At 47.0% G+C, this 11,473-nt stretch overlaps 4 protein-coding genes across 4 annotated transcripts; 3 read left to right on the top strand and 1 right to left on the bottom strand. All coding sequences in view use genetic code 12, as the record gives it.

Annotated features, from left to right (window-relative positions):
* Window positions 1-543: 543 nt before the first annotated feature.
* Window positions 544-2,247, top strand: FOB63_003415 (E3 ubiquitin-protein ligase; the record flags this gene model as incomplete). Its single annotated transcript, XM_002615467.1, has 1 exon — window positions 544-2,247. One exon carries the CDS (start codon window positions 544-546, stop codon window positions 2,245-2,247), a length of 1,704 nt encoding a protein of 567 aa, XP_002615513.1.
* Window positions 2,248-3,266: 1,019 nt separating this feature from the next.
* Window positions 3,267-4,529, top strand: FOB63_003414 (uncharacterized protein; the record flags this gene model as incomplete). Its single annotated transcript, XM_002615469.1, has 1 exon — window positions 3,267-4,529. One exon carries the CDS (start codon window positions 3,267-3,269, stop codon window positions 4,527-4,529), a length of 1,263 nt encoding a protein of 420 aa, XP_002615515.1.
* A 1,000-nt stretch (window positions 4,530-5,529) lies between these two features.
* On the top strand, window positions 5,530-6,450 carry FOB63_003413 (uncharacterized protein; the record flags this gene model as incomplete). Its single annotated transcript, XM_002615471.1, has 1 exon — window positions 5,530-6,450. The coding sequence occupies one exon, from the start codon at window positions 5,530-5,532 to the stop codon at window positions 6,448-6,450; it is 921 nt and encodes a 306-aa protein (XP_002615517.1).
* Window positions 6,451-7,146: 696 nt separating this feature from the next.
* On the bottom strand, window positions 7,147-9,729 carry IML2 (Iml2p; the record flags this gene model as incomplete). Its single annotated transcript, XM_002615472.1, has 1 exon — window positions 7,147-9,729. The coding sequence occupies one exon, from the start codon at window positions 9,727-9,729 to the stop codon at window positions 7,147-7,149; it is 2,583 nt and encodes an 860-aa protein (XP_002615518.1).
* Between the last annotated feature and the right edge of the window lie 1,744 nt (window positions 9,730-11,473).

The raw sequence follows: 11,473 nt of genomic DNA, 5'->3' as shown, positions 1-11,473 counted from the left end.
GAAATGACAAGACAAAAAGAGGAAAAGAATAAAATGGGAAGGAATAAAAAAGTAATATATGGAGAAATAAAGCTTTGGAAAGAAGACAGATTATTTGTTTGCTTATTGAAGTATTTTGAACTTGTGTAGCCTCTATTCCCGTACATTGACACAATTAGAACATTGATTAAAGTACGAGGTGCTGAGCTTTCGTAATAATCAGAAACAACTTCATCCATGCATTACTGAAGCCATGCTTCTAAGTTGATTTGGCCCGGCCAAATTGAGACCGTATATCAGCATCTTCCAGTGTTCTTGACCTGATTTCGATTACCACGCAATGTCTTACAATTGGACTCGCATTTCGGCGAACGTGAATGATTTCCGAAGTGCCACCTCAATTATATTTTCTTTCTTTTTCCTCTTCTTCTACTATTTCCTTTTCGTCTCAGCATGCTTTTCATCTGTTTTGCCAAATAAGTTGCCTGTAGTCTTTCCATATCGGGTCTTCTATCATCGTATCTACATCTCATTATTAGTCGCGCACCGATAACTCATGCTTTAATGTCTGATTCTGAAATCAGTTTCGACTACGACGACGACTCCCTTCAAAGCGGCTCAGAATTCTCCGATGACCCGCCTTCCTCTCTCGCGGCGCCGCTGTCCCAAATTCCGCCCCGCAAATCGCCAAACTTCCTCTCGTCTTTCATGTTCCGGCCCACGCGGGTGCTGGGGTATATTTTAGAGCATTTCCTCACTCCGGCGAAGGCGCTCCAGGCCCTTTTGCCTGATTTCTCCATGGACGAGCTTTTGGTGATGTTACAGTACAAAAAGTGGCTGGCCAGCGAGGTTACAAGCGACTATTACGAGAACTGGCCTAAGCTACGCAAGTCTTGTGGACTTCCAGAAGAAAGAGGTGTCTCACACCGTTTGCGGGACCAGGTGCCCTTTTTGTGTCCTATTTGCTGCGAGGACTCTGTTACAGATGTGTTTCTGCTCCTATGTGGCCATGAATACTGTCTTCCCTGCTATAGTCAATACGTCAAGGCCAGCACGCGAAAAGGCTCGCTAATTCGATGTATGGACGTCGAATGCAACTTTGCTATAGTTCCTTCAGACGTGGAGTTCCTTCTTCAGGCTTCTGTGGCTGCTCCTGAGCCTGAAGCAGATGTTTCAAGCGAAAGCAGCGCTAGCATATCATCATACGACCAGCAGTTTGAGAGACTCGATCTTCTGGGCCGGTTGGTGGCACACGAGCCTCGGGAACCTTTACTTGAAAACGCATATCTCGTTTCTGCCGCTTCGCTTGACATAGACTCACGGCATGAACAATACCGCTGGTGTCCTGCGGTCGATTGCACCGGACTAGCTGAATTGGTGGTCAATCCCCGGAAAGACGATTTTGAATTCTCGAGTGACATCGACTTGGCTAATGTTGCCATTGTCTCGTGTCCCAACTCACACGAGTTCTGCTTTGATTGTCAGTATGAAAACCATCTTCCGTGTCCCTGTTGGCTTGTGAAAAAATGGGTCAAACGATGTGAAGACGATTCGGAAACTGCGAACTGGATTGAGGCAAATACCCAGTCATGTCCTCGGTGCCACACGCAGATAGAAAAAAATGGGGGCTGTAATCATATGAAGTGCCAAAAATGCACTCTCGAATTCTGTTGGATCTGCTTGGGGGATTGGGCCGTGCACCAATCTGCGTACTGGAAATGCAACCGTTACGATCCTAAAGAGGTGGAGCAGGTCAAGAAGAAGCGCTCTGACAAACAGGCGTCGCTTAGCCGTTATCTTCATTTCTACAAGCGTTTTTGCGTGCACCAAAAGTCGATGCAAGGCGATGAAAAGACTCTACGCAGTGTTCATCGGTGTATGCTTTCATACATGAAAGCTCAGCGGCTCAGCTCCGCCAAGTCTGTGCTGTGGAACGATGTTCAGTATCTTTCCGATGCTATTCGAAGTCTTTCCAGCGGGCGGAAAACGTTGATGTGGACCTATGCATTTGCGTTTTATCTTGAGAAATCCAACTTTGCAGAGATTTTCGAAGGCATGCAAGATTTCCTCACTAAGACCGTCGAGGATCTCTCGAGCCTTTTTGAGGAGCTAGATGGGGTCAATGGGTCAGAAGCAGTTTCTCGAATCACGAAGAGGAAATCAGATATTGTGAACCTATCTGCACTTGTGACTAGGCGTCAGCATTTGCTTTTGGAATGCGCCCACACGGGACTTTTGCAGGGCCAGTTGGCATTCCGTGAATTATAGAAGATTGCTAGTCTCTCACATTTTCGAGTACAAAGTTCAGAATGGGACCAACAAATTGTTTGTGGAGTGGTTTGGGGTTATAGACAGTTAATTGAAATAATGTAATGTAAGAATATTGCTTACAAAAGTCTGTACTCCGGAAATTTATCGAATAAGACAGAACAAATGAGAGATTATTGGTGTTCCTCTTCTGTACAAACGGGTTCTGTGGATCATCAAGAGACACTATCTTCATTTTGGAAACAGCATTAAGGGAACAGAAGTTAAACAAGCACAGTAAAGGACCACATGGCTAATAATCTTTTTGTTCACTATCCCTATTCGCACAGTTGAATACAAGGGCCCAAGGGTAACTCGAGGAGAAATGAATACAGAGATGCTTCTATTCTTTCGAAAGTCGTCCATTTAGGAGCCTTCCTTCCTGGCTTCAGAAACGGATATAGCATTCTATTAGATGCTGGTTTCAGAACCTACTTTTCCTCGGCACTTTGACCCAATATTGCAAGTATCTACGACAAATTATTGACCAAGAATATCAAGCGTACGCACACTTCAGGCTGCTTTGAAAATATCACAAGAATGGCAGTTTCACTTGAGCCCGAAATTTGAGGTAAAATGGCCATCCAATGGAGCTACTTTTTCGTATACCTCTTTTATTTTCGTGTATATTTTTTACGTCATTTCCACCTTGGCACCAATGAGAGAATTTTCGTCGACACATGCGCGCAGTCGACAATAAATGCATGTTTGCCATGCGGCTTTTCATCAAGACCAAAAGCCCCCAGAAAGCGAGATGATACAAGAAAAAAAAATCAAAATAAATCGGAGCACAAAGACAAGAATCCCACCGCAGCAAGACAAAAAGCGAACAACCCAGGCTTTTCCCATCACAAACTTAGCTCATCGGACATTGACACTTATCTCCCAGACGCACGTCCAAGTGCAGGTGCGATAAGCATAGATAAGCGTCGCCAAATCACCTGTCAGTACCTCCACCACCAACAAAGAAGCGAAAACCAATGTCCGAAGATACAAGAGGCCGCGGGCTTGTTCGTGTGCATTCGGCAAACAGCATCCACGACCGAAAACACATTGAGGTGGCCGAAGGGCCGCCGCGGTCCATTTCGATGCAACATGGCCAGGCCCACCAGCGGAAATCTGAAGATCTTCGCCACACGGCGGTCCGAAACGGGCTCCGGAGCTCGAAACTTTCAATGGCGCTCTCGCGGGCGCAATCGGTTGCCTCAGCGACCCACAACCACCAGTTCCAGAACAAGAACATCGCCATGGTCCAGCATGAACGCAAACCTCGCCCCAATTGGGACAGCACCTGGTCCAACTTCACGCTCACACAGGCAGAAAAGGAGCCCGTGCAGAAAGACGGCCGCGTGCTGAAATCCAGCATTTCGCCGCTCACTCGCCCGGGCCAGGCCACAAGAGCCACTCCAACTTCGCTTGCACCTATATCCAGTCCGCCCATGGCCAGTCTGAATGTCCCGTCCACGGACAACAAGTTCTCTGACCTCGGCGAAGTGACGCCCAAAAAGCCTCTGTCGGCACGGAGCAGGCTTTCTGTCGAAACGGGCCGGTCGAAAACGCTGGCCAAACGCAGCTCGATCCGCTCAGAACCTCTTCTGAAGTACGCAAGCGAGCCCGACTCGAGCGACGACTATGACGAAGACGACGACGATGGACAAGACGAACATCTGTCTTTGCTAGATCCGGAGTTTTTCGACACCGACGGCACGAGCTCGCTCTCGGCCTTGGCCCAAGAGATTCTGGTGTTCCAAAAAAGCCTCGTGGGCTCTGCTCCGCATGTACAGCCTACACGAACCCAGCAACGTGTGCTCGACTTGCGGGATCTTCTAAGAGAAGAAACTCAATCTCCAACACAGCCAACTTTGGGAAATCAGAATTTCATGGTGCGTATTCAGCACGACAAGATTCTTTCCGAATGGACACAGATCAGGCTCCGCTTCTCCAGCCACATGCACTCGAAGAACATGACTCGCTGCAGTGCCGGCATTTTGGGTTTTGTTGAGCGGTACAAGGCTCGGGGCTGGCCCGAAAAAACGTCGAGCCACACTGTGACTAAAGAAACAAAAGATGAATATCTTGCCAGCATGTGGCAGTCTGGCTTTCTGGTGAAGAAAGATGTCTTGGAAGAGCTGCGAGATATCTACAAAGAGCAACGAGATATTTACAAAGAGTCTGCTGCCTTTGACATGTCTTCTTTAGCACAGACTGCCATGTCTCGACAATCGCCCGTAGCAGCAGAATAATCGAACCACATTGCATCCAAACAAATAGCATTTGAAGCATCACTGGAAACGTTTCCCATTCTAGGTATTAGAGTTGTATAATCAAATCTGGCGAGCACACGGTAATCATGCCCTCATTTAAGAATTGATAATTAGATTTCTTCATGGTGTTTTCTACCCGTATAGAAATTACGTAGTGAGTTATATTTTTGTACGAGTTAAGGAAGTAATATCTATACTTTCTCTGATACTGTCAGTCTATTCCGTTTTCAATTCCAGTACAGCGAATAAAAAATATTTCAGTAGTGGTAAATGGAACGTTGGCAAATTGAGGCAAAAAGATAGACCCTCCGAGAACCATTATTCGGTTATAGTGATGATTTTTGACTCCACTACGCGAGTTGCACTTTTTGCTATTTTTTGACTACTGTAGCCACTGTTCCTACCGATAAATCCAATTTCCGGTTGTGGTTTTCGTCTACAATGTGTTCCTTCGTCCTGTCAGTTTGTATTAGACAGAGAACACGCCGAAACTAAAGCCACAAGCCACCTGGAATTCCACGAGTAGTAGCTACGATACGAGATGATACAATGTGTTCGCACCAAGATTCAGAATTGACAAGTTGAGACCTTCTGTTATATTCTGAAAATCTGACTGACCACCTAGACACCTCTCCTATTTCTGCCATATGCCTTCACTTCCATTCAGCCACGTAAAGAATCCGATTCTGTTCTCTGCCCTATAGGGCGGAATCAAGGTGCGGCACAGGTGTAATTTCGCGCATAGTAACAGACAAGTACCATAGAAACAGAAACGGTGAAAACAGGACTCTGCAATTGCGTCTTGTCAGTCTTATCCCACTCTTTGGCCGAGCTATTTTCGTTTTCCTGTGCTCTTTTTGTGACCAGAGCTTGTGCCAAGTCGACTTCTGCTCTATTTGACCTGCTTTTGCACTTGGACATCTGATCCCAGGTTTCTCACCTCCACCTACCTAACTCATCAGCACAAACTTCTGCCTTCATGAGCAAAAGAGCCAATTTGCCTTACACCTATCAGGATCTTTTTCCACACGTGGCGGCTTCTCCGCGAGATCCACGGACGCCAGGCTCCATTTCCGGGGCATCTTTCGCCGAATCCAGATCCCTAGCCTTCACGCCCCGCAGCCCCGACCACAAGCGATCCAATTGGAAAACCATGTTCCGGCGCCTCTTCAAACCTAGAACACTTGATTTTGAGACGGCCATCTGGGAAGTGTTCTACCTCATCATCAATCCACGAAAAATGTACAGAACCCACTACACTTACAAACACAGCAACGGCAAGGCGTCGCTGCGCCGAGACGATCCGTCTTTCCTCATTTTGGTCACCTGCTTCTTATGTATCAGCGCAATTGCCTGGGGGCTTACGTATCTGCCGCATGTGTGGGACATTATCAAACTAGTGGTCAACATGGTGATCTTCGACTTTTACGTTCTGGGAGTATGTGTTGCTACCGTATCGTGGGCAGTGACAAACGCTCTTTTCAATAACCAGTTCTCGTTACTGACTGCGTTTTCTGCCTCGTCTCGCTACGCAGTCAACTACATTGAGTGGGGCTTCTGTTTTGATATTCACTGCAACTCGTTCTTGATCATTTGGGCCGTGCTCTACTTGCTCCAGTTTTTCTTGCTCCCGCTTCTCACAAGCAAGAACTTCTTGCTGCTTTTGTTGGGGAACACCCTTTATTTCGGCGCAGTGGGCCAGTATTTCATCATCACTTTCTACGGCTTCAACTCTTTGCCTTTTGTTAGCAGTGCTTCTACTCGAGGCTCAAGCCCGGGAAAAGTGTTCCAAATGGCCATTTTGGCAGGCATTTTGCCGCTATTGGCCCTCGGCTGGTTTTTGTGCAATGTTTTCCGCTTCAACGTTGCGCAAGTTATGGTGCACAATTACTTCAATTAAGAAACACTGTTTCTACCTGTCCTTGAACTTGAACAGTTGCTTCTCGGTTTTTGAGGGCTAGGAATCGTGTAAAAGTATCCAATTCATGCCACCTGGGTCGTTCGTAAAGTAGTCTTTAAACCAAATAAAACGATCAAGAGAATCAAATTCTGTGGACTTTGAAATGAAGAAAGGCCATTTAATCAGGGCCATTGTCAAGAAGTGGATAAAGGAGACTCCTGAACCAATGATTCTCCATGTTGACCTTTTGTCTAAGCACGTCGTCTGTTATTGCGAGTTAAGATTTCTAACAATGGATCACAGGTTTTCTGCTATTTACATTTGGGAGTAGGTCAAAAGATGTTTTTGTTCTGAGGGTAAATATTCTTTATTCCTGATTGAGGGCTTCAAGTATGTCTATGAGTACTGTTAGGTCGACCTTACAACAGGTTTTCACACCAAAGTGCTACAAACCAGCTCAAGATGAACCTATAGTTAACATTTCCTTTCGTTCTCCACACATTTTAACATTTACCAACTGGATGAAAAACGTTCATGCAATCATGCTTCATAGTAGTTTTATCGCGTTGATTTCTCTAGCGGAACTACATGTAGAAGTGTATCATCTGCTTTATCTTCTCTCTATTTCTTTTCTTTTGTATTCTGTCGAAATATGCTACGTCTAACTGCTGCTGACTATCGTTTTTCACTAGAAATTTAGGCTAGCGGCTTCAACAGCTCAAGTCGCTCTGTTGCCGCCTTGATTTTCATACTTGTCCGATTACTCAACTCGTAGTCGCCCACATCTGCAACTGTCTCTGCCTTCTTGAGCCAGCGCAAGCTTTCTTTGACCGCCAATTTAGCATCGCCATCTTTCGTTTCGATCCAAGAAAACATTGCCCGCTCGTAGAGGGCTGTAGGGTATAAATATGGCGAGAAAGTCATTTTTGTAAACTTAAATGGTGCACTTGTCCCGTCTGACACCACATACTTCGAAATGACTTTTTCGTCGAGTGTCTGCTGGCCCTCTTTCACCTTGCCCAATTGCCGGAGAATGATGCTTTGGAGGAAATGGCGGATCATAGCCTCGTCGTTAGACTCGCCAAATTTTGATTGCGCAGAAAAGTCTAACATGCGCATCAGCACTTGTAAATCATGCTCTGGCATTCTGTTGTAGGCGTTCCAAAAGTAGATGAGCTCGTGAATAAGAGACGTTCCCACGCATTCAATGTATGAAAGATTTGGATTGGCCTTCACCCGCTCTTCGATATGGCTTGTCTTACGCAAAACAAACTTGTCAAATGGCATCTGTTTGCTGGATCCGCCAATACCTCCTTTCTTCTTTGCATTGGCGCCATGGCCGGGCACGTATGTCGGAGCAAGCTTCAAGTACTTTTCTGCCTTGTGCGCAGCTTCGGCCAAAACTTTTTCCTTTTCGCCTTCACTGGAAAACGTAAGTTCTCCCTTTTCGATCATGCGCCATTTCTCCAAGAAGCATGCTCCAGCCATGAACATGTACACGGCCTGCAGCCACGAATTGATTTCAATCATGTGGAGGAAGTCACGGGCGGCTGAATCGTAGTCGTGGACAAAAGCGTAGAACAATGCTCGATCGAAAGTGAGCAACGCCTCAACTTGTTCCATTCCAATATGTGTTTCCTCATTGTCTGTGAAGGATTGCATTGTCTGAAGGGCCTGACAGATTTTTCCCTGAGCTGCAAGCATACGCCCTTCTTGAAGAAGCCACAAGGCATTGTGGGGGAAGAAAAGCCGGGCTTTAGCCAAAAGCTGCGGCGTGTATAAGTTGGGATTGGCGATGATGGTGCTGAGCTCATTGTCTGTGACTGTGGAGCGTGCCGATAAATCAAGCACCTGTCTCACATTTTCGTCTTCATGGCCTGGAAGCTGGAACCCAACATCAATGAATTGAATTGGGCCATCGTAGAAGACCAAGAGACACAAGAGCGCCAACTCGCCATGAATATTCCGACACGTAATGGCTGTACGCCAAAGCATGCGGAGGCCAATGTCACGGTTTCCCTTGAATCCAACAATCGACAAAACTTTACCAATTGTAGGTGGGATGAGCGAAAGTACCACCTGGAGAATTCCAAAACACAATTGCACACCAGAGTGGATGAATTCGTCAATAGTAGAAACATGCAAGTGGTCTTTTGATGCGAGCGAAGTACTAGATGCATTGGACAAGAACGACTCGGCAAAGTCAGCGCTGGGCCGCAGGAAATCGGATCCCAGCAATTTTGGCACCTCGAGGTTCTTTTCCTGTTCCGAGCACTCGATCTGTAACGCCTCAAACGTATCGGTAGCGTCCTCGAAATCATCGCTTTCGTTCGAAACGGTGGTAGAAAGGGCATTTGCTTCTGTGGAAGTTCCGTCCTTGAGGAACGCTTCGTTGCCACTGACGGACCCATAAGGAGACCCATAGGCTCCGTTCCCATTGGTGCTTCCTCTCTCACTCGATGTCTTCATCTGACCCACAGAGGCCAATGAGGCCGTACTCTCGCGGAAAAGGTTTACCTGCGACAGATGGGGGCCCAAGTTTGTTCCCTCAACACGTTTCTTCCGCATCTGGTAAATGCGCTCCATGTTTTCCATGAGCTGGCGATCTTCAGGAAGGCCGTTTTCCGGAAGAGAGTAGCCAGGCAAGTCCACGGAACTGACACTGGCAGAAGACGACATGGCTTGTTTGCGGAACTTGGCCAAGTTGTGATTGAACAAGCCTTCCAGGTCTTTGATGCGCTTGTAGGTTGCGTCCAAGATCTGGTACGCGCGGCGCAACTTCAACAAGGCCTTCATTTGCTCCATCATGCTGTTGTTCTCTTGCAAAAGCATCACTAGCGCATTAAGAAGCGTCAGCTCGGCGTATGTCACCTGGAACTCTGTGCCCGGCGGATAGATGTGCGATGTGGCCAACAGCATTTTCTGGTTGAGCTTGGAGTGGGCTAACGACGCATCCTCGGCGGCAGAAAGCGTCGAGTGGGCTTTTTGCATGACCTCGGCTTCGAAACCCAACGTTGCTTCGATGAATTCCATCACGCCGAGCGCCAATGGGAAAATGGCCGCAGGCTCTTTGCTTCTCTCGCTGTGGGACTTCTGTGCGGTTTTCAATAGCCGGGTTCCCTCGGCGCTGCGGTCGTCCAAGAGAAGATCCATTGCTTCCAAGGCCACTTCGAAATCATGAACTTGCTTTAGCACTTTCTTGTATGCGCTGGCTTGGTCGGCGGGCCGCGACGGCGTTCCGGATAGAAGCGACGCCTTCTTCTTGATCCCTCTGAGCATCGTGGTTGCTGAGAATGCTGATGTGGTTGGAATGTGTCGTTTGGGCTCCGATTTGCAAAAATCGAAATGGAAATTCTATGATCTGGTTACGTACACGCGTCGGAATCGGCAATGAACAAGACTGTGGCCGATTTAAGAGCTGTTTATGTTGGTGAACGCTGCTATCACGTGAAAAGTTTCCAGATCTGGCACTTGTTTGATGGTCTGGTGTTCTATCGTATTCGAGCGTATAGATTAGGTCGATCGCGGCACGTGACTACCGGCCACCTTTGCACAATTAATCCCTCATGGAGAATATGGGTCTGACGTGGTTATGTGCAGGATTGCTCTCCAGCGGATAGGGGTACGTTTGATTTGGGCCGTTGTGGATCTTGTCCGAAGAGCAGAATGGGCTAATAGGCCAGAAAAACTATTCGGATCTTGCAGAGGCCAAAAAAGGCATGCTGGTGCCCAAATTGGAAAGCACTGGTTACTTGTCCGGATTCGTGCTTGCTAATCCGATAAAAAGAGCTGGTCTCCTGCATGGCCGTTTCCGGTGTATAGGCCCTCTTTACGAACGGACTTTCCTCGTTGCGGATATAGAGTTGGATGAAAATATGTCAAAGCCGCATTTGGAGATCTTCAAGAAATACCAGACACTCTTCTTCTTTGGCACACCGTCATTCCAGGTGGGAAGAACAAGTGTTTCCAATCGGTTTCCCAAAACAACGTATGCATGTATCCCGAAACAGGCATGGTGCAAGAAACACCGTTCTGTTCAAGTAGTAACTAGCAAGTACAAGCGCAGAAGTGTTACTGGAAATGAGTATGAGCACTGATTGTGCAAAACTTGAGCGAAGCCAGACACATTTTGACGTTTTGCCCATCATCGCCAGCCAGCCCAGATCGAGAAACGTGGATGCCCCATTTCGAGCATTACTTTTCCCTTTCGAGGTGATCTCTAAAAGTGCAGTCTTCTTGTGGTTTGGGCAAGTTCTGGCGGACTGTATGTTACCTAATGACTTTACTGGGTACAAGCTTTAATGGCATAGGGATTCGGAGAAAGCCTAAAGGCAAAAGCAGCTACGAACGCGGAATTACCTGATGGATGTTCTGTATAGTAGGAAGAGAAAAAAGTACAAGAAAAAAAAAAAAGTTTGAGGCTTACAAGTTAATTTGAGGATTGAGAGTCGCATTTGTAGGACATTTCCGAATCTGCTCGGAAACCAGACTAGGAATCGCCCCATATGCACACCAGTATTATTATGCAAGATGTCCAGATGCTGCAGTGCATCGCATCTGGCAGGAGCTGGTACGTTTACCCGGGCATGTACTTGCGATTTCCGGAAACAACCAAACCAGCTACAGAAGAGGTGAAAACCACTGCTGGTCCACCATTCTCGGCCACAGAAACTCACGAGCCAGCTGGATGCTTGGGAGGGGTAAGTCTTCTACTTGTAACCTAAAATATACTTTTTGTCTGGGCGGATATTGCGGAAACTATTCTTTGATGCAATGCCTCGGCCCATAGTTACAGTAAATTTAATCCGGATTCGATGGAACATGCACTAAATCCGCCCAGTGAAGAAATACAACTAGTTAGCTTGCGACATCGAGCTGTTGCAGGCTGCTGGTCTGCACAGTGCTCAAAATGGCGCCAGCATTTTGCATGCATCATGCATGCAACTGCAACGGGTGCAGATCCCCATTTGGCACCTCGGGTGCAAACGACTTCATTTATAAATCGATCTTCGCCCATCCCAAA

Source organism: Clavispora lusitaniae, assembly GCF_014636115.1.
Source record: "Clavispora lusitaniae strain FDAARGOS_655 chromosome Unknown tig00000105_pilon, whole genome shotgun sequence".
Lineage (NCBI taxonomy): Eukaryota > Fungi > Ascomycota > Pichiomycetes > Serinales > Metschnikowiaceae > Clavispora > Clavispora lusitaniae.
The sequence above is the reverse complement of the archived record's forward strand: the minus strand, read 5'-3'. Positions and strand labels throughout refer to the sequence as shown.